Genomic DNA, 23,868 nt, shown 5'->3' with positions numbered 1-23,868 from the left:
TTAAAAAAATAATATGAATGGCTCTAAAACACATTATACTGAGAGAGGCCTTACATAGAAGAGTACATGTTGTATGAGTCCATTTACATGACTTGTTCTGGAAAAGGCGGAAATAATCTGGGTTGAAAAAAAATCATAACAGTGATTTCTTTGAGGGGCTAGGTGTGGGGAGGAAAGGAGGTGAGGGATTTACTCAGAAACGTATGAGGGAATTTCCTGGAGAGTGAGAATCATGTGTATCTTGTTTGGGTTGCACAATGTCTGATTCACCAAATTGCATACTTAAATTTTGTGCATTTCATTGTATGTAAAGTTTACCTAAAAAGAAAAAAAAAGAGCTATGAAAAATACTAAACTCTAAGTAATGAGTTTACTCAAATAGATTTAAGGGACTAGACCTGATAGACAGAGTGCCTGATGAACTATGGACAGAGGTTCGTGACATTGTACAGAAGACAGGGATCAAGAAAATCCCCATGGAAAAGAAATGCAAAAAAGCCAAATGGCTGTCTGAGGAGGCCTTTACAGACAGCTGGGAAGAGAAGAGAAGCAAAAAGCAAAGGAGAAAAGGAAAGATATTCTCATCTGAATGCAGAGTTCCAAAGAATAGCAAGGAGAGATAAGAAAGCCTTCTTCAGTGATCAGTGCAAACAAATAGAGGAAAACAACAGATTGGGAAAGACTAGAGACCTCTTCAAGAAAATTAGAGATACCAAAGGAACATTTCATGCAAAGATAGGCTTGATAAAGGACAGAAATGGTATGGACCTAACAGAAGCAGAAGATATTAAGAAGAGGTGGCAAGAATACACAGAAGAACTGTACAAAAAAGATCTTCACGACCCAGATAATCAACGATGGTGTGATCACTCACCTAGAGCCAGATATCCTGGAATGTGAAGTCAGGTGGGCCTTAGAAAGCATCACTACGAACAAAGCTAGTGGAGGTGATGGAATTCCAGTTGAGCTATTTCAAATCCTCAAAGGTGATGCTGTGAAAGTGCTGCACTAGATATGCCAGCAAATTTGGAAAACTCAGCAGTGGCCACAGGACTGGAAAAGGTCAGTTTTCGTTCCAATCCCAAAGAAAGGCAATGCCAAAGAATGCTCAAACTACCGCACAATTGCACTCATCTCACATGCTAGTAAAGTAATGCTCAAAATTCTCCAAGCCAGGCTTCAGCAATACGTGAACCGTGAACTTCCAGATGTTCAAGCTGGTTTTAGAAAAGGCAGAGGAACCAGAGATCAAATTGCCAATATCCACGGGATCATCGAAAAAGCAAGAGAGTTCCAGAAAAACATCTATTTCTGCTTTATTGACTATGCCAAAGCCTTTGACTGTGTGGATCACAATAAACTGTGGAAAATTCTGAAAGAGATGGGAATACCAGACCATCTGACCTGTCTCTTGAGCAACCTGTATGCAGGTCAGGAAGCAACAGTTAGAACTGGACATGGAACAACAGACTGGTTCCAAATAGGAAAAGGAGTACGTCAAGGCTGTATATTGTCACCCTGCTTATTTAACTTATATGCAGAGTACATCATGAGAAATGCTGGGCTGGAAGAAACACAAGCTGGAATCAAGATTGCCAGGAGAAATATCAATAACCTCAGATATGCAGATGACACCACCCTTATGGCAGAAAGTGAAGAACTAAAGAGCCTCTTGATGAAGGTGAAGGAGGAGAGTGAAAAAGTTGGCTTAAAGCTCAACGTTCAGAAAACTAAGATCATGGCATCTGGTCCCATCACTCCATGGGAAATAGATGGGGAAACAGTGGAAACAGTGTCAGACTTTACTTTTTTGGGCTCCAGAATCACTGCTGATGGTGACTGCAGCCATGAAATTAAAAGACGCTTACTCTTTGGAAGGAAGGTTATGGCCAACCTAGATAGCATGTTTAAAAGCAGAGACATTACTTTGCCAACAAAAGTCCGTCTAGTCAAGGCTATGGTTTTTCCAATGGTCATGTATGGATGTGAGAATTGGACGGTGAAGAAGGCTGAGTGCCGCAGAATTGATACTTTTGAACTGTGGTGTTGGAGAAGACTCTTGAGAGTCCCTTGGACTGCAAGGAGATCCAATCAATCCATCCTAAAAGAGATCAATCCTGGGTGTTCATTGGAAGGTCTGATGTTGAAGCTGAAGCTCCAATACTTTGGCCACCTCATGCGAAGGGTTGACTCATTGGAAAAGACCCTAATGCTGGGTAGGATTGGGGGTGGGAGGAGAAGGGGACGACAGAGGATGAGATGGTTGGATGGCATCACCGACTCGATGAACATGGGTTTGGGTAGACTCCGGGAGTTGGTGATGGACAGAGAGGCCTGGCGTGCTGCAGTTCATGGGGTCGCAGAGAGTCGGAGACAACTGAGGGACTGAACTGAACTGAACTGAATGAGTTTACATGCTGAACTATTTGAGGGGAAGTATATTAATATTTGGAACTCACTTTGAAATGGATTGTAAAAAATAAAGAGAAAAAATGTATTGATGGGTAAATAGTGGGATAGATAGATATGTGATTAAAAAATATAGTAAGATGTTAATTGTAGAATCTAGGTAGGAGATATATGCATATTTATTATACAGATTCTTTTAACTCTTCTCTAGTTTGAAATTTTTCATATTAAAATGTAAATAAAGAATATTATCAGGCCTCAAGGTTAAGAGGGTGACACATTGTTTCCAAAATAGTGGTTATCAAGTATAATCCCAGGACTCTTGGTGGGTCTGCAAGGTCAAAATTATTTCCATAATGATACTAAGCTATGATTTACCTTTGTCACTCTCATTCTCTTGGGGTTTATAGAAGAGGTTTCTAGAGGCTACATGGTCCGAGATATCAAAACAAATTGAATACAGAAGCACATGTGAGAATCTCTTTGTATCTATTAAGATAGATATTAAAAGAGATTTACAAAAATATAAAACAATCCCACTATTGTCCCTAACCTTTTTATTTTTCATAAAGAACGTTTATAGTAACATCCAATGAGTTTATTATTGTATTGAATTAATAGACTAAAGGTTAAACACTGTCTTTGAAGTAGTCTTCCTATGATGTGGTATTTCTTTTAATTTGCTGGCTTTTCATATCCATCAGTTTAATAATTTTTTTTCTGTAAACATTTATAATGTCTTTTGTTAGATTTTTTAAATTGTATTTTCTAATTAGATATTACTAAGATATAGGAATGTTATTAATATTTTAAAATAAACTTTTAATTTTGGAATAATGTTAAGATTCACAGAAAAATTGCAAAGAAGAGAGTTCCTGTGCATTCCTCATTTAGTTGTCCCCATTGTTAACATTTTACTTTACCGTGATACATTTGTCAAAACTAAGAAACTAACACAGTTAACATTACTGTTACTGAAGTCCAGACTGGATAGATTTTACATTTTTCCATTAATGCTTTCTTTCTGTTCCAGGACCCAGTCCAGGTTACCACATTTTTTTGTTATCATGTATTCACAGTCTCCTCTGACCTGTGACAGTTTCTTAATCTCTCCTTGTTTTTCATGACCTTGATAGTCTTGAGGAGTCCTGGCCAGGTATCCCGTAGAATGTTCCTCAATCTGATATTTTTCTTATGATTAGAATGGGTTGGTTATGTTTTTATAAAGAGTATCAGCAAAGCAAAGTGCCCTTCTCATCCTAATGTGTCAGCCAGGGGTACATGATACTTGCATAACATCGCTGATGATGTTAACCTTCATCCCTTAGTTTAGGTAATGTTTGCCAGGTTTTTCCACTATGAAGTTAATATTTTTTCTCTTTCTGTATTCTATTCTTCTTTTGGAAGTGAGGCACTAAGTATAGCCAGCCTTAAAAGAGGGGAGGGGCAGGAATTAAGCTCCACTTCCTGGAAGGAGGGAAGTATCTACATATATTATTTAGAATTCTTTTGTAAGGAAGATTTGTCTCTTCTCAGCATTTATCTATTTGTTCAGTCACATTTATATTGGTATGTGCTCTGTATATTTCTTTTATACTTTGGGTAATAATCCAATACTACATTATTTTTGTTGTTTAATTGTTTGAGCTTTGGCCATTGGGAGCTCTGCAGGCTGGGTCTTGGGTCTCTTTGATTTGGCCCATCCTTCTGTTTCGTAAGTACAATACTTCTTTAGCGTTATAAAGAAACTCCAGGCTCATCATTTCTTTTTCTTGCCCTAGCCCTAAAATTAGACATTTCCCCCAAGGAGCCCTGGATTTTTTTTTTTTTTTAATTGAAGATTAGTATTCAAGAAACCACTATTTGGACAGTGGACATTATTGATTTTTGTATATTAATTTTATCTCTACAGACTTACTGAATTCTCCTATTCTGGTCATTTGAATTTACTTTCAGTATAGAAGGAAATATGGAAAATTAGAACAACAAAATTATCCTTGGCAAATTAGGAGTAAATGCCTTTAAGCCAATAAAGATTACTGATTAAAAACTTAAATGAAAACATTACGTAGTGAATTATTAGAAGCCTTCCCTTAAATGTTAAAAGCCACAAAAAAAGGTGCCTATTGTACTTCCTGTTTAATGTTGTGCTATATTTTCTGGTAAGACAAAAAAAGTATAAAAATTAGAAATAAGGAAACAAAATTTTTCTTTGCCTTTTTTCCTTTTTAAATAAAGAATGGGTGATGCCTTATGTCTTTTTCTTCTATCATGATCATTATTTTTTCTTTTACTCTATTCTTATGTTGGATTACATGAATTTGTTTTGTAAATTCTAAAAACCCTTGTATCTTATGTACGCTGTTTTTGACTATGATATATAAATTTTGCCTTTGCATATTGGGTTATCAAATTTCCAATATAGATCAGCCAGTTTTACACTTTGGACATAGTGCAAAAATCTTAAATACTAGCAACCTGAATGTCTAGGTAAGGGAAATTTAGTTTTATGGGGCTGGAATCATCTTGACAGCAAAACTAGATAATCTCTTGAGCACTGCTGGTGGGAATGTTAAGTGGAGCTGTCTCTATAGAAAATAGTACAGCAATTCTTCAAAAAAAATTAAACATAAATTTACCATATGCTCTAATTCCAGCTCTGGGTATATACTCAAAAGAATTTAAAGCTGGAAGTTAGATATTTGTACACTTATGTTCATAACAGCATTATTTCAATAGCCAAAGGTGCAAGTAACCCAGTTATGCATTGATGGATGAATAGATAGACAAAATGTGGTATATACATATGATGGAATACTGTTCAGCCTTAAAAAGGAAGGAAATTCTGACAGATGCTACAACAATGACTAATCTTTAAGACATGGTAAGTGAAATAAACAAGTGCTAAAGGACAAATGCTATATGATTCTATTTATGTGTGGTACCTGGAGTAGTGAGATTCAGAGACAGAAAATAGAATGATGGTTGCCAAGGGCTATGCAGAGGGGAGGTTGGGCAATTATGTTTAATGTGTACAGAGTTCCAATTTTGGGAAATGTAAAGAGTTTGGTGGATGGATGGTGGTAGCACAACAATGTGCTTAATGCCACAGAACTGTATACTTAAAAATGGTTAAGATCGTAAAAGTAAATGTTATGTTTTGTATATTTTGCCATAATTTAAAATAACTAGACAAGATAAAGCTAGTCTCGTAAAACTAAAGCTTTCTTTTATTTTCTATTTTCTAAAAGTTTTTTTTTTTTTTAATAAAATTGGGATTGTTTTTTTCCTGGAAGTTTTGGTGAAGGTTGCCTGTAAAATTATCTAAATCTGCTGATTTTTTTTCCATAATTACATGGATATATAAATGGTTGTCTTCTTTATACCAAACTATATTTCTAAGAAATTTTCTGTTTTGTCTGTTTTCAAGTATTGTATAAAGTGATTTATAACATCTATGTACTCCTATAGCAACTTAAAGAGAATTCCTACTATATGTGGGATGAGTTCTGGTTTATTCATATCCACTCATGTCTTGCACAGTGTTGTCAGAAGTTTGTCTTTGTCTTTTAGAGAAGTAGATTTTGCAATTTTCTTTTTTTCCTTTCATTCAACAAATGGTTGTTCTGCACCTCCAAACCTAGCCACTGCTCTAGGGTCTGGAGTTTCCTCAGTGAACAAAATAGGTAAAAATCCCTGATCTCAAGCAGCTTACATTCCACTGGGACATGTATTCTAATGTCTTTACTCTCCTTTTTAATCCAGCTGTGGTGAAGAGGCATGGTATTTGTGGTTAAAATGTATAAACTTTCTCCATGTGTGTGAAAAGCATTGTAGGGTGTAAAGTTTTATATATGTCCATTAAGTTGAGCTTGTGTATTTGTCTTGTCTAGTCTTTCTTTTTTTTTTTTAGTATTTTGAAGAGAGTTTGAGATATACTTCACATAACATAAAATTGACCCATTTAAATCATACAATTCAGTGGTTTTTAGTATATTCACAGAACTGTGCAACTGCAGTGTGCAATAATCATTGCAGTTGTCTATAGTTTTCTGTACTCCTGTCTTCTGAACAAGTGCTATGTAATAGAATGATATTGTGAGCCACATTTATTGTAATTTAAAATTTTCTGGTAGCCAAGTTAAAAAAGGTAAAGGGAAATATTTCTGTGAGATTAACTTAATATTGTATTTATTTAACTTGATAAATCCAAAATGTATTTCAACATTCCATTAATAAATAGTTATAATATATATCCTACATCCTTTTTGTACTAAGTCTTTGCAATCTGGTATATATTTTATACTTTCACAGTAAATCTCAATTGAGACTAGCGACATTTCAAGTGCTCAGTAGCTGCCTGTATACAGTGGTGGACGTAGTGGGCGTCTTGGGTCTGTGGTCCTTACTTTTTTTTTTTTGTCTGCTGACCTAGAAATTACCGAGCTTGTGAATTTATGTATTCTTCAACAATTTTGTCATTTTCTAGATGAAGTATCCTTTTTATCATTGTGATAACTATTTTCTAATGATGATTTTTGTCTTATATCCTACCAAATTTTACTTGGTATTATCATAATATAACTATCTACCCCTGTATTTTTTACTTTTATTTTTGTCTTAATGTGTCATTAAGTTTTAATCTTGTACCTTGTAAATAGCATATGGTTGGAATTCTTTGTCCAATATGATACACTCTAAATTTTAAACAAAACTGGCGAATTGAATCCATTTACCTTATTGTGATTTGGACTAACTTCTGTTGTTGACTTTTTATTCTGTTTTTTTCTACTGTACAGATTTGGATTACCCAACTTTTTTTCTCTTTATCCCTCTCTCCATTTTCTTGCTAGTTTGAAAGCTTATATTATGTTGTTATTCTTCTAGTGGTTAGTATTAAATTTTTAAAATAAACCTGTACTGAAATATGATTAATATATTAATAAACTGCACTTAATTGTACAGTCTGGTAAATTTTGACATACATATATGGATATGTGTGGAACCACCATCATGATTAAGATAATGAAATATCAACTCACTCAAAAAGTTTCCTTATACTCTATGATAATCAGTTTCTTTTCACCCCTTCCAAATTTCTCCTTCATTTCTTCCCTTCCCACCATCCTTGGGCAACCACAGATCAGCTTTTGGTCACTATAGATTAGTTTCCATTTTCTACCAGTTTGTATACAGGGACTCATAAATTATGTACTCTTTTGTGTCTGCCTTCTTTCTCTCAGAATACTTATTTCGGGACTCATAAATGTTATTAAATATGTTGATATTCATTACTTTTTATTGACAAGTTGTATTCCATTGTATGACTGTGCTGCAGTTTTGTTTATTCACATATCTGCTGATGAACATTTGGGTTGTTTCTAGTGTGGGGCTATTAAATAAAGATGACACAGACGTTTTTGTACCTTTGTGTACAAGTTGTTTTATGGATATACACCTTCATTTCTATTGGCAAAATATAAGTAGGGGTGGGATGATTAGGTCATTTCGTAAATATGTAGTTAAATTTATAAGAAACCACCAAACTATTTTCCAAAATGATTGTATAATTTTACAGTCCTTCCAGTAGTGTATCAGCATGCCAGCCCTTCTGCTTGCCTGCCAACACTTGGTATAGTTAGTCTTTTTCATTTTAATAGATATATAGTATGTGTATATATATATATATATGTAATATAGCAGTGTTTGTGATTTTGAATTTTCATTTTTATCTTGACTAATTATGTTGAACATCTTTTCAAGTGCTTATTTGCCATCTGTATATCTTCAGCAGTGAAGTGTTTATTCAAATATTTTACCTATTTTCTGTTGGGTTGTTTGTGTTCTTATTATTGTATTTTGAATTCTTTATATATTCTGGATAGAAATCCCTTGTGAGACATGCAATTTGCAGATATTTTTCCCAGTCTGTGACTTGTCTTTTATCTTTAAGCAGTATCTTTTGAGGACAGAAGTCATTGATGTAGACAGAAGTCTACTGATGTAGTCAAATCTGTCCAAATTTTCTTTTGTGAATGTTGTTTTTGGAGTTTGGTTCTGACCCCATGTATTTATTTTTATTCTTGTAAGCATAGCAATTTATATTTTAAAATGTTTTGTATATTTTATCTGATATTTCTGTATATTTACAGTACAGGTAATCTGTATTAGTTCTGTCCATTTTGCCACTAGAACTAATGAAAGTGCAGTTTAATGCCTGTTATGTTTGAAAATTTTATTAGTTTGTAACTTACAGAAATTTCAACCCTCCCATTTTTGATTTAGTGAAGCCTTTGTAACCTAGAGTCTACCATTTATATTTTTACAAATAAGTAGTTACATGTTATTTATAATGTTTCTGTCAGAGTAAAGTAAAGATAATTTATATCAGTGAATAAAAATTCAAGGGATAATTTATGGGCTGCTGCTGCTGCTGCTAAGTCGCTTCAGTCGTGTCCAACTCTGTGCGACCCCATAGACGGCAGCCCAGCAGGCTCCGCCGTCCCTGGGATTCTCCAGGCAAGAGTACTGGAGTGGGTTGCCATTTCCTTCTCCAATGCATGAAAGTGAAAAGTGAAAGTGAAGTCGCTCAGTCTTGTCCGACTCTTAGCGACCCCATGGACTGCAGCCTACCAGGCTCCTCCGTCCATGGAATTCTCCAGGCAAGAGTACTGGAGTGGGTTGCCATTGCCTTCTCCGAATTTATGGGCTAACTAATCACTAATAATAAAGATAGAGCTATAGTGTTAGACCCATGCCCCTCCCCAGCTCTGTCGGTACTGGCGATATGACATTTTTTGCCTTTCTGACCCTCTATTTCCTCATATACAATACCCATTATAAAAATTTGAAAATGTTATTAGTTTGTAACTTATAGAAATTTCAACCCTCCAGTTGACAATTTCAGTACAACTCGTCAATCCATCTAATCATAGATATTTTAGCTAATAACCTTGTGATTCGGGTTTAAATAAACTGATTTGTAGCAGCTGTCTAGAAACTTAAAAGGCATTTATTATTTTAATAGTCATTTTCTATTTGAATGTTTAATATCTGATTCCCTTTATATTTCTCTTTTATTTTTAGATCACAAAATTTGTCCAGGATAGGCATAGGGCTCGAAGAAACCGACTTCGTAAAGATCAACTTAAGAAACTCCCTGTACATAAATTCAAAAAAGGTAAGTGATTATTTTCTGAATAACCACCATTAGTTTATTTAATAATACATGGTGATCATACTTTAATCTACCTGCTGAGTCCTTGCCGTACCCTATGCCTAATTCTCAGTAATTAATGAGTGAATGTAGAAGGTGGGCTTTTGCTGTGGTTTATCCTGGTAAAGGCAGGAACAGTCGGGGCAGGGGTGGGTACACGGTCTTCAGAGAATTTAAAAGCGATAATAAAACTAACCAAAATGCTTTTTATTATCCTCATGTGCCAGAAGTTCAAAACATCAGTGGATAAAATATTTCTCTGCACCGGATGGTCTGCTCCCATTGATCTTCCTCCTACTCTCTCTCTTCCCTACATCACTGTATTAACATTGTGTTAACTAAACACATACAGTGTTGGGTTAACTAAACACAATAGGGTAGCTATTATGTATCGATGTATTTTAAATGTATCATCTCATTTTAATTTTCATATTCCTATGAAATAGGTACCATAATGGTTATTGTATATGAGGAAATAGAGGATCAGAAAGGCAAAAAATTTAATGTCACGTCACCAGTACTGAGAGGGGAGGGGTCTAACACTCTAGCTAACGTAGTTTCTCCTGCTTAAGCTTAGTGAGCTTTCAGTGCAGGTACATGCTTATTAAATCTTTTTGGCCAGTAATTCCCTAGAATTTTCAATTTCTATACCAGTAAAAATGTTCTGTTTTTTAATTCAGTAGAGAAAATACATAGAGAGTGGAAAGGAGAAAAAGAGAAGGCATTAAAACTTAATTCTGTCAACTATACTTCAATTAAAAAAAATTAGTTCTGCAAAATTTTTATTTTTCCAAGTAACAAACTATTCAGAAAATCTACCAAATATAATAACCACTACTTTATGAAAAATATAAAGTTTAACAACAAAAAAATAGGAAAATCACATGTTAAATAAATATCAACATTTATAAAAATGCAGTGCACTGTCATCATACAGTGTGGATTTATTAAAAGTTATTCATAGGCCAATTTGAGGACTAGCTTTAGGAATCACTTTTCAAGGCTCCATTTTGTGTGTTTATTTTGTGTTTTCTAAAACGGGGGGAGGGGAGGGGGAGTGAAAAAAAAGAATGATGTTCCTGTTGTCCTAGGCTAAAAAAGAGCATGCAGAGTTGGCTTTTCTTCTGAGTAAGATGAGTAGCCATTGTAGGATTTTGAGCAGAGAAAAGATAAGATCTAAATTCAAAGTTAAGTGGGTTGGTGGGAATGCAAACTAGTACAGCCACTATGGAGAACAGTGTGGAGATTCCTTAAAAAACTGGGACTAGAACTGCCATACAACCCAGCAATCCCACTGCTGGGCATACACACCAGGGAAACCAGAACTGAAAGAGACACGTGTACCCCAATGTTCATCGCAGCACCGTTTATAATAGCCAGGACATGGAAGCAACCTAGATGTCCATCAGCAGATGAATGGATAAGGAAGCTGTGGTACATATATACACAATGGGAATATTACTCAGTCATTAAAAAGAATATATTTGAATCAGTTCTACTGAGATGGACGAAACTGGAGCCCATTATACAGATTGAAGTAAGCCAGAAAGAAAAACACCAATACAGTATACTAATGCACATATATGGAATTTGAAAGATGGTAACGATAACCCTATATGCGAGACAGCAAAAGAGACACAGATGCATAGAAGAGTCTTATGGACTCTGTGGGAGAAGGTGAAGGTGGGATGATCTGAGAGAATAGCATTGAAACATGTATATTATCATATGTGAAACAGAACGCCATTCCAGGTTCGATGCATGAGACAAATGCTCAGGGCTGGGGCAATGGGATGACCCAGAGGGATGGGATGGGGAGGGAGGTGGGAGAGGGGTTCAGGATGGGGAACACATGTAAACACATGGCTGATTCATGTCAATGTATGGCAAAAACAGCTACGATATTGTAAAGTAATTAGCCCCCAACTAAAATAAATTAATTAATTAAAAAATAAATAAAATTTAAGTGGATCTTTCTTGTTGCTGTGTTAAGAATAGGATGTAGAGGGTCAGAGGTGTGAGTGGAGAGAACAAATAGGAAGCTGTTGCAGTAATCCCAAGTGAAAGATGAATGTGGCTTGGACTTGAGTGGTAACAGTAGAGGAGATGAATATATTTGTAAAATGGAATTACTGGATTTATTGATGGACTAGATGTGGGGAGAGGAAACAGGACAACTCTGGATTTTTTGGTTTTAGCAGCTGAAGGACGGCGTTGCCTTAAAGAAATAAGGATGATTAATAATGGTGGCGCAGATTTGGGGAGAAAATTTGAGAAATCAGTTTTGGATATGTGGAATCTCAGATGTCTGTTAGACATTTGAATGAATCAGGACTATCATTCCTCAACTGGAAGTATTGGTATAAAGATGTATTTAAATCACGAGAGTGATGATATCACCAAGAGAATGAGTATAAATGGACAGAAGAATACCAAAGACATTTTGGGGCAGCCTAACACTGAGTAAGGAAGAAGTGGAATCAGCAGTGGAGACCAAGAAGAAGTGACCAGGTATACAGGGGAAAATCAGAAAATAGTGATTTACCAGAAACCAAGTGATACCAGTCTCTAAAAAGCAGAGTCATTGATAACCTGTGTCAAGTGTTCCTGATAATAGAGGAGAACTGATTGATTATTGATTATCATCATGTGCAGTTTTGACAGAGTGATCAATCCAAAAAATTGTGGTGGGTTTGAAAATGGAAGGAGAGGAGTAGTAACTATATATAGACAACTTTTTCAAGAAATTTAACTATAAAGGAGAGCAAAGAAATGGTGTAGTAGCTGGTAGGGGAAATTTCATTGAGAAATAATAGCATATTTGCTGAAGAAAATTGATGATGTAGGGGATAGATGGGAGAATTGCTATAAAATATGTCTTTGTAAAGGCAGGAAGGCATGGGATCTGATGTACAAATAGGTGGATTGGCCTTAGATAGGCACATGGAGAGCTAAGCTAAGAGAAAGTAGAATATGTGGGCACAAAATCCTGGCAGTGTTTATGGTGGTCAGGCTGTGGAAGCATTCTTTACTTCCATGGCTCTCAGTAAAGTAGGAAACAGAATCATCAACCAAAAGATAGGATAGGGGAGGAGATGTTGGAGGTTTAAGGACATAAAGGTATAGTATATTATTATAGGAGAGTAGATGGGCAGATGGAATAGGGAAATATGATTGCCTGGGAGCCTGAACCTCCCTTTCAGGTTTGTAGTTATGAACCAATCAGCATAACTGTGTTTTTCTGTAGCCATGTTCATCTGTATGGAGTGGTGTTTATCCTTACTATACCTTCACATTTTTTAGAAATGTGAAGTATAATGTGTATACAGAAAAGTATATAAGACATTTTTCTGAAACTATCCAGTTCAAGAAACACAACCTTATTAGTATTGCAGAAACTACTGTGTCGCCTTCTAGACTATAATCCTTTTCTCCTCACTGGAAGTAATCACCATGCTGGCTTATGATAATCATTTCATTGCCTTTCTCTTAAGTTTTATCACCTATGTATGGATTCCAAAACAATATGATACAATTTTTCCTATTTTTGAATTGTATTCTTTGGTCCTTCCTCTATTACTATCAATTTTTGGATGCAATTAACCCACTTTATTGCATGTATGTGTAGTTCATTCAGTGTCATTTCATTGTATAAATATATTGTTTATCCATTTTACTATTAATAGACAATTGGGTTTTTGTTTTGTTTTTTATTTTTATTGAAGTATAGTTGATATACAATGTTCTGTTTCCCCAGTTTGGGGGGCTCTTTACAGACAATACTTTTAAGAACATTCTTGTACATATATCTTGGTATATATGAGCATGGATTTCTTTATAGTGTACATACCTAGAAGTAGATTCGCTGGCTCATAGGATATACATATCTTCTATTTTATTGGATAATACCAAATCTGTTTCAAAGTAATGATGTTAGCAGTTTATATTCCCATCAATATGTATAGGAGTTCCTCTTACCTCACATCTGAACCAATATTTTGTACTGACAGACTTTTAAATTTTAGCCAACCCAATGGGTTTATAAAGATAGCTCATAGTGGTTTTAATTCCCTCATCAGCGAAGTGAAGTGCCTGTTTTTATTTACTAGTTAGATTTTCACTTCCATGAAGCACCTTTCATGTCCTTTTCCTATAAGGTTGTCCTCGCCTGCTTTTTACATGTAGGAGGAAGTCTTCAGATATTCACACAACACCCCCCCCCCACCCCGAGTTGTGGGTGTCTTGGTGAATCAGTTCTTCACTGATTTTATGTGTCCTGACTGTCTTCCAGTTTCATTGCTTATTTTTTCCACAGGACTAAAGTTCTTTTATGGTAGCGTTTTGCATGTTTTAAAAGAACTTCTTCCATACTCTAAGATCATATGGATATTATATTATCTTCTGAAAGCTTTATAATTTTGCCTTTCATGTTTGGACATTTAGTCTGTCTAAATTGATTCTGTAAAATGGGGGCCCAATTTGTTTCCAATTTGATATTTTATATAAGGATATACAGTTGTTCCAGAGCTATTAAACTTACAGTGTACGTCGTGTCGGTCAACTGTGACACAATCAAGTGTCCATGCGTGTGAGTTTGTTTCTGGACTTCTGTTAGTCTTATTCTTATCTCAGTTACTATAGATTTATGGTAAGTCTTGATATTCTGATCGAGTTAGTCCTCCTGCCTTGCTCGCCAACAATTTTTTAGCTATTCTTGACACTTTGCATTTCCATGTAAATCAGCCTGTCAAGGCCACCCTACCTCCAAATAAATAAATAAATATATACACACACATATACAGTTATTGTATTTTTTGTAATAAAATATACATAACATAAAAGTTACCATTTTAGTCATTTTTAAATATAAAGTTCAGTGACATAAGCTATATTCACATGTGCAGTCATCACCACCATCCATCTCCAGAACTTTTCCATCATCCCAAATGGAAACTCTGCACCCAGTAAACAGTAACTCTCCATTTCCCCCCTAAACAGTCCATGGCAACTACCATTCTGCTTTCTCTCTCTCTGAATTCGGCTATTCTAGTCATGTAGTGAAGTGAAAGTCGCTCAGTCGTGTCCAACTCTTTGCGACCCCATGCACTATACAGTCCATGGAATTCTCCAGGCCAGAATACTGGAGTGGGTAGCCTTTCCCTTCTCCAGGGGATCTTCCCAACCCAGGGATTGAACCCAGGTCTCCCTCATTGCAGGCGGATTCTTTACCAGCTGAACCACAGGGGAAACCCTCTAGTCTTTTAAGTAAAATAATAAGTAACTGGCTTGCTTGACTTGGCATAATGTCCTCAAGGTTCATCCATGCTATAGGTTCATCCATGTTGTAATTTATGTCAGAATCTCTTTCCTTTTTAAGGCTGAGTAGTATTCATAATATTCTATGTATATACCACATACTGTTTATCCATTCATGTGTTGATAGATACCTAGGTGCTATTATGAATAATGCTGCTATAAACATAGAGGTACATCTGTCAGTCTCTGCTTTCAGTTCTTTTGGGTGTATATCCAGAAGTGAAATTGCTGGATTAAATGGTAATGCTCTGTTGAATTTTTTGAGGAAAGCTATACTATTTTCTATAGTGACTGCATCATTTTACATTCCCACCAGCACTGCACAAGGCTCCCAGTTTTTTACATCCTTGCTAACACTGTCATTTTCTGTTTTTGATTTTTGATAGTAGTCATCCTAATGGATGTGACATGGTATCTCATTGTAGTTTTGACTTGCCTTTCCCTGATGATTAGTGATGTTAAGTATGTTATCATGTGCTTACGGTTATTTGTCTATCTTCTTTGGAGAAATTTCTATTCAAGTTCTTGGTCCTATTGTATTCATCTTTAACCTTTTGGGAAATAATTTCAAACTTAGAAAAACTTTGCTTCAAAGTTTAAAAACTTTTGTTCTGAGAAAGAGTCTGTTAAGAGGACAAAAAAACTTTGCATGATTTCTCCAAAAGCACCCATATACCCTTTATTCAGATTCACCTATTACTTACAATATTAGTTTCCATAGGGTTGCCATAATAAAGTACCACAAACTGCTGCTGCTAAGTCACTTCAGTCGTGTCCGACTCTGTGCGACCCCACAGACGGCAGCCCACCAGGCTCCCCCATCCCTGGGATTCTCCAGGCAAGAATACTGGAGTGGGTTGCCATTTCCTTCTCCAACCACAAACTAAGTAGCTTAAAAAAAAGAGTAATTTATTTTTCTCACAGTTCTAGAAGCTAGAATTCCGAAACCAAGGTGTTGGCAGTGTTGTTTTTCTTCCTAATCTAAGGAAGGATTCTTCCTTGTCCTTTCCTTGCTCCTGGTGTTTGCTGGCAGTTCTTGGCTTTCCTTGACTTGTGGCAGCAGAATTCTAATCTCTTGCCTCCATCTTCACATGGCTTTTCCCCGTGTGTGTGTATCTATGTGAGTGTCTGAATTTCCATTTCTTATAACAACAGCCAAATCCATTAAAACCTCATCTTGACTTGATTACATCTGGAAAGAAATTATATCCAAATGAGGTAACATCCACAAGTTCTGAGTGGACGTGAGGTTGTGGCTGCAACCTATTGCTTTATCATTTTTGCTCTCCTTCCTTATGTATGTATGTAAAATTTTCATTGGAATAATTTGAGAGTAAGTTATATACATCATGATCCTTTGTGTCTAAATATTTTCATGTGGATTCTTAAGAATAAGGAGATTCTTTTGTGGTACTGCATTTAAGTCACCAACTATAGGATATTTGTTGATGGGCTATTTTAATCTAATTCACTGTTCTTTTTCTAGTTTAGTTGTTTGTTTCAGTAGGTTCCTTTATAACAATAGTATCCAGGCTGGTATCATTTATTTCTTGTAGTTCTATTTCTTTGGGTTTCTTTCATTTGGACTTGTTCTTTAGCCTTTGTCTTATATGACATTGACATTTAGAATAACACAGTGCCCTGGCTTTGTTAAAAATATACTTTCGTTTTTTAATTAATAGATTTTACTTTTAGAACAGTTTTAGGTTTACAGAAAAATTGAGTAGAAAGTATAGAGGTCTCCTACATGCCCCTCCCCTTCTTAAAATACCCCTAATATTGTCCTCTTTCATGTGTGTGGTACACCTATTACAAATGATGAATAAATATTGATATATTATTAACTAAAGTACATAGTTTACATTAGAGTTCACTCTGCATTGTATAATTCTATGCATTTTGACAAATTGTATGCATTTTGACAAATTGTATACATTTTGACAAATGTCATGTCATATATCCATAATTATATCATGCAGAATAATTTCACTGCTTTGAAAATCCCCTGTGCTCCATCCATTCACCCCTTTCTCTTTCCTTCCCACAAACTGCTGGCACCAACTGATGTGTTACTGTCTCTATAGTTTTATGTGTTGCAGACTGTCAACAGTTGCAACAATATAGTTGGAGAAGCAAATAATGTGTGAATAAGTTTCCTTCATGTTTTGTGGTTTGATGGGTCATTTCTTTTTATGACTGAATAATACTCCTTTGTATGGCTATACCAAAGTATGTTTATCCTTTTGTCTATTGAAGATCTTAGTTGCTTCCAAGTTTTGGCAGTTAAGAGTAAAGGTGAGGTTAATTTTTGTGTGCATATTTTTGTGTGGACATAAGTTTTCAATACATTTTGGGTAAACAACAAGGATCATGATGGCTGGATCATGTGGTAATACTGTGTTTAGCTTTGTAAGAAACTGCTAAACTCTTCCACAGTGGGTGTACCACTTTGCTCTCCCACCCGCAATAACTGAGAGTTCTCTTGCTGCACATTCTCCCCAGCATTTGGTGTTGTTAGTGTTTTGTATTGTAGCTATTTCTAATAGGTGTGTAGTGGTATCTCATACATATATTGTTGAGCAACTTTTATATGCTTATTTGTATTTGCCATCTGTATAGCTTCTTTGATGAGATCTTTTAGTCATTTTTTAATTGGGTTTTACACCTGACTGAATATTTGTGTTCCTCCACAATTCATGTTAAAGCCACAATACCCAGTGTGATGATATCTGGAGGTAGGGCCTTTGGGAACTGATTAGGTCATGAGGGTGAAGCCATCATGAATAGGAGTAAGTGCTTTTGTACTTGAAGAGACACAGGAGAAACAATATTTCTTTCACTGGAGGAAACAGCAAGAGGGCAGCCATCTGCAAATCAGAAAGAGGGTGATCACCAGAATGAAACTGGCCAGCCCCTTAATCTTGGATTTCCTAGCCTTCAGAACTATCCGAAGTAAATGTTGTTTAGACCACCCAGTCTATGGTTTGTTACAGCAGCCCAAATTGACCAAGACAGGTTATTTTCTTATTTGGGTTTTAAGAGTTCTTTGTACATTTCATATAATAAGCCTTTATCAGATATGTATTTTGCAAACATTTTTGCCTAGGGTGGGACTTGTCTCTTCACTCTAACAATGTCTTCCTCAAAGAAGAAGTTTTTAATTTTGATGAAGTCTCTCCTGTTGGTTTTTTCTTTCATAGTTCATTCTTTTGGTGTTGTGCCTAAAAATTCACTGTCAAATTCAAGGTCAGCTAGATTTTCTATGTAATCTTCTACAAATTTTACAGTTTTGCCTTTTCTGTTTAGGTTTGTGCTCCATTTTGAGTTAATTTTTGGGAATGGTATAACATCTGTGTCCAGATTCTTTTTTTTAACATATCTTTTTATTCTGGTAAAGTATGTATATAATATATGTCATTTTAACCATCTTTAAGGGTACAATTCAGTGGTTTTAATTATATTCACAGTGTTTTTGCAGCTGTCACCACTATCTATTTCTAAAATTTTCTCATCACTCCAGAAACTCTGTACCTCTTGAACTACTACTTCTTATTCCTACCTCCCAACAGTCTCTGGTAACCTCTAATCTACTTTCTGTCACTGTGAATTTGCCTATTCTAAATATTTCATATACGTGGAATCATACAGTATTTGTCCTTTTGTGTCTGGCTTATCTTATTTAGTATAATGTTTTCAAGGATTATTCATGGTGTAGGATATATCAGAACTTCATTGCTTTTTATCAGTTCAGTCGCTTAGTCGTGTCCAACTCTTTGCGACCCCATGGACTGCAACACACCAGGCTTTCCTGTCCACCAACTCCCAGAGCTTCCTCAAACTCATGTCCATCGAGTCGGTGATGCCATCCAACCATCTCATCCTCTGTCGTCCCCTTCTCCTTCTGCCTTCAATCTTTTCCAGCATCAGGGTCTTTTCCAATGAGTCAGCTCTTCACATCAGGTGGCCCAAGTACTGGAGCTTCAACTTCAGCATCAGTCCTTCCAATGAATATTCAGGACTGATTTCCTTTAGGATTGACTGATTTGATCTCCTTGAAGTCCAAGGGACTCTCAAGAGTCTTCTCCAACACCACAGTTCAAAAGCATCAATTCTTTGGCAATCAGCTTTCTTTATGGTCCAACTCTCATATCCGTCCATGACTACTGGTAAAACCATAGCTTTGACTAGACGGACCTTTGTCGGCAAAGTAATGTCTCTGCTTTTTAATATGCTGTCTAAGTGGTCATAGATTTTCTTCCAAGGAGCAGTAATATTCCTTTCCATAATAATGTGGTGTGTTTTTACCACATTTTGTGTATCCCTTTATCTGCTGATGGATACCTGAGTTAACATCTACCTTTTTGCTATTGTGAAGAACACTGAAAATTGATGTAAAAGTATATTTGAGTTCCTGCATTCAGTTTTTTAAGTATCTAAGAGAAGTATTGCTGGGTCATATGGCAATTCTGTGTTTAACTTTTTGAGAAACTGCCACACTGTCTTCCAAAGCTACTGCACTGTTTTACATTCCCAGCAACAATGCACAGAGGTTCTTATTCCTCTATGTCCTTGTCAATGGTCTTTGAAGCACAAAGGTTTTTTAATTATGATGAAGTATGAATTCTCTATTCTTGTTTTTGTTTATGCTCTTGGTGTCATAGTTAAGAATACATTGTGAGTTTTATGGTTTTAGCTCATATTAGGCCTTTAATCAGTTTTGAGTTAATTTTTATACATATATTGTGCGGTAGGGCTCCAGCTTTATTCCTTTGCATGTGGAAATGCAGTTGTCCTAGCCCTAGCACCACTTTTTGAAGTGACTAATCTTTCTTGTTTGAATGGTCATTTACCCTTGTCAAAAATATTTGCCCCAGATAAATGGGTTTATTTCTAGACTCTTAAATCTATTCCATTGATCTCTGTGTCTATTCTTATGCCAGTACCACACTGTTTTTGGTTACTCTGGATTTGTACTGTATTTTGAAATTGGGAAGTATGAGTTCTCCAAATTTGTTCTTCATTTCCAAGGTTGTTTTGGCTATTTAGGATCCCTTGCTTGCCTGGTTTCTGGGAAGAGTTGGATATAATTCTTATCTTTGTTCCTGTAAAGGTAAGGTCATGTGTCCCCCCCCCCCCCCCCCCGCCAGCTTCTTTCAAGATGTTTTTTTTTAGTGAACCTGTGGCTTTGGGCTGGGAACTTCACAAGTGCCTCTCAGTTTTTTCCCCAGCCTTGAAGTGGGACCTGATGGCTGGAAAGGTTGAAGGTGGATTTTTCCCTTCCTCCATGTTGGCTAGACTCTGAAACCTAAAACCCCAGTAGGTTATGGTCTGGTTAGATAGTTTATTCTTGAGGGCAGGCTTGTGAAGAACAGAATGCTGTGGTATACTTCAAAGTGGCCACTTTTCCCCTTCCCTGCCAGAAGCCTGAGGGACTTTTTCTTCTCTATTCACTGTGAGAACCTGGTAAAGCTCCACAAGATAAAACTCACACACAAAAAATGTTCAGGCTCTGCTAGAGTTTAAAACTCTCAGACTTGTACACACTGGGCCTTTGGCAGTTCATCAGTTACAGTTTAGTTTTCCCTGCCCTGGTACTGGTCCCTGGGGAAGTCTCTTCTAGGGGTTTCTGCTCTGATGAGCTGTGGTTCTCTGTATCTACCTGTTTGTGTCTCTAATTTGGCAGGGGTGGGGGGGTGGGGGTGTGGGGTGGGAGGTGGGCGTAGGGCAGCAGTTTGCCCTGTGAGTTAATTTCTCTGATAGAGCTAAGCAGAATTGTTGATTTTTCAGTTTGTTTAGCTTTTTACTTGTTGTTATGGCAAAATGGTGACTTCTAAGCTTCTGATGTGCTGGACTAGAAACCTTCTCCTAGAGTTTTAACTGTCAACAACATCCACACCGAGCACCAGCCATTTATCACTTTATGGTTGTCTGTCCGGTACTGTTGCCCACAGCGTCTTCTGCTCCTGGGCTTCTGCTCCACTAGGCTGTGATTCTGTCTGCTTATCTGTCTGCCCAGTTTGGGGGCAGCAGATTTCTCCGTGACCTTAGTCCTTCAACAGGTCTAAAAAGAGTTATTGATTTTCAGGTTTTTGTTTTTGTTCTTTTTTTAGCTTTTTCCTTATGTGCACAGGAGCGATAGCGTCCAAGACCCTTATCTGCCACACCGGAACCTGGAAGTCTCCCTCTGTCCTTCTCATCCTACTACTACTTCTGCTTCATACCATCATGGTTATACAGGTTTCTCTAGGTCATATATTTACCTAGGAGTGAAGCGGCCGAGTCATAGCATTTATGTGTATCATCAAATTTACTGCATAGTGCTAAGTTAATCTCCAAAATGTTTATACCAACTTAGCATCCTACAAGAGGTAAATGAGAATTTCTGTTACTTTACACATTTCCAGATCAATCCAGTATTCTTAGAAAGATGTGGCTCTGATCAGATCTACCTGTCTTCATGAGGTCTTCATTTAGTTTAGTACCAACAAAATTATTTGTTAATATTATTTTTGATTTATACAGGCTGCTTTAAAAAAATACTGCCCTTAAGTTACTTATACATTAACTTAGATGGTAAATTCCAGATTTAAATAATCATTCATTCATTCATAGTGGGCACTTGCTGTGCTCTAGACACACTGTTCTACCTAACATTGGGAATGCAATAATGAGCATAAATCAAAAAGGAACTGTCATTCCACATTTTACTGAAAGACCTCACACTGGTTTATTTAACTATTGAGTTAGTAGTTTAGAAAACATTTTGACTTAAAGCATCTTTTTTTGTGAATTCCTAATATATTAATGAGATGGGCCTCATATTTTAAAATTATTTGTTATTAGTCAGTATCTTAAAGATATTTTGTTTTGCATAGGCTATATTTTTTTTTTTAACTTTTAAAAACATTCATACCTAGCATGGTACTTATTTAGTAGGAATTCAGATATTTACTACTTGCTCTAAATTATAATTAAGTCACAAACCATTTAAATTCTGTTATCCTGGTCCTAAAAATAGTAAACTTTTCAGCAACTGTTAAGAGTTCCAAACCTTTGCTAACATGCCCTCTATTGTATCCATTGACAGTAGTTTTTCATTTGCACAAAAGGTTTGATGGTATAAAATTTTGTTATCAGCATACCTGATCATTACATTGTAAGCCAAATTATGACAAATCTAGAACCAATCACTGGATGAATTTTTTAGAAGTAGCAGACTAAATACATTTTGATAGTTGTTATTTTGTCTGTGAAAAAGTCAAACTATTTGTCATAATTACGAAAAGGATAAAATCAAAACAGTTTTCACATGAATACAGCATTGGAGGCCCATTAAAAAAAAATTTTTTTTAATTAATCCTTTGCCAAAAACTTTAACCATGAATAATTCTTGTTTAGTCCAGATGCTTGGGGCCACACAGTTTGAAGTATGAAAAGCCTGTCAAGTTCACCACTGTCAAAGGATAATGATAGTGTTGAAAACCAATGCTCTCTCTGTCTTTCAGGTTTAAAGTCTGAAATAAACTAGTTTATAAAAAAGAAATCCCACCCATTTTTCTTACTTGTGGGAAGTTAACTCACCAAGAACTCTGAATCCAGGCTGCAACATATGGTTGTACTGGTTGTACACTGCACAACTCCGGGAGGTTTTCACTCATTCTTCATCATCAGAAATTTATGTATTTGTGGTAACAATTATATGGGGGCAAAGAGCAATAAAGTACCTTGAGTTGCCTTTTTTTCTAATTTGCTCAGTGTGTCATTGAGCCAGTAGAATTTTTAGTCTGAAGATACAATGATTAATGTAGTGCTGTAGCCATCTTAACAATCTGCTATGTAATCAACTGAATCTCGAATGCAGGCAGATTTATAGGAGAGATGATCCATTTCTTTAGCAAATAAGGTGTACAAAGGTGGCAGGACACACAGTTTTAGATTAACACTTATAAGCCGTCAGCCAGATGCAGTGTTTAAACCTTGTTTAGGTCCTAGTTTGAATAAATCATCTGCAGAAAGACAGTTTTGAGATAGCTGAGAACATTTGAGTATGCCTTGGGCTTTCCCTGGTAGCTCAGCTGGTAAAGAATCCGCCTGCAATGACGGAGACCTGGGTTCAACCCCTGGGTTGGGAAGATCCCCTGGAGAAGGGAAAGTCGACCCACTCCAGTATCCTGGCCTAGAGAATTCCACGGACTGTATAGTCCATGGGTTCGCAAAGAGTCAGACCTGACTGAACGACTTTCACTGGGTATTGAATGGTATTAAGAAATTACTGTTCATTTTGTTAGGTGTGATCATAGTATTGTGATTACATCTTTTGAAAGTCCTTATCTTTTAGAGATACATACTAAAGTATGTGGTGGTGAAATGATACATCTCAGAATTTGTTTTAAATACTTCAGGGAAAAAAGCAGAGGGAGGTAGATCTAACAAGAAGAGAAGTTGAAACTCAGTGATGGTACATGAGGTGGTATAATGGTATTTGTCGTATCCTACTCTGCAACCCCATGGACTATAGCCTGCTAGGCTCCTCTGTCCATGGGATTTTCCAGGCAAGAATATGGGAGTGGGGTTGCCATTTTTTTCTCCAGGGCATCTTCCCAACCCAGGGATCGAACCTGCCTCTTTTGCATTGGCAGGCAGATTCTTTACCACTGTGCCACTTGGGAAGCCTGGTATAATTTTATACCATTATACTCTTGTGTATGTTTGAAACTTTTCTAATTTAAAAAATGTAGAGAAAGAAAGTAACTAGCTGTCACTAGATCTTATGTCCAAAAGGAAATCCAATAGAAGTCAGTGAGGAATATTCATGATTTTACCTCTTCTTGCTCCAGGAATCATTCTATTTTAGGAATTATAGACAGCTCTAAAACGCCACTGAAATCACAAGTCATTTCCTTTCCTCTAGCTGGTTCCTAGTCTTC

The 23,868-nt window shown here is 36.3% G+C and overlaps 1 protein-coding gene across 6 annotated transcripts in view; it reads left to right on the top strand.

The window, feature by feature from the left end:
• Window positions 1-23,868, top strand: part of RNF13 (ring finger protein 13) — a 124,904-nt gene that overhangs the window by 83,962 nt on the left and 17,074 nt on the right. For all 6 annotated transcript variants that reach the window (XM_081569460.1, XM_081569459.1, XM_081569461.1 and 3 more), the window contains exon 8: window positions 9,496-9,589. In XM_081569460.1, the coding sequence (XP_081425586.1) occupies window positions 9,496-9,589 (94 nt within the window). The remainder of the gene's footprint in view (window positions 1-9,495; window positions 9,590-23,868) is intronic.

This window comes from Giraffa tippelskirchi, chromosome 2 (assembly GCF_054371585.1).
Source record: "Giraffa tippelskirchi isolate mGirTip1 chromosome 2, T2T-mGirTip1v1.2.pri, whole genome shotgun sequence".
Lineage (NCBI taxonomy): Eukaryota > Metazoa > Chordata > Mammalia > Artiodactyla > Giraffidae > Giraffa > Giraffa tippelskirchi.
Note: the sequence above shows the minus strand (reverse complement) of the source record. Positions and strands in the feature narration are given on the sequence as shown.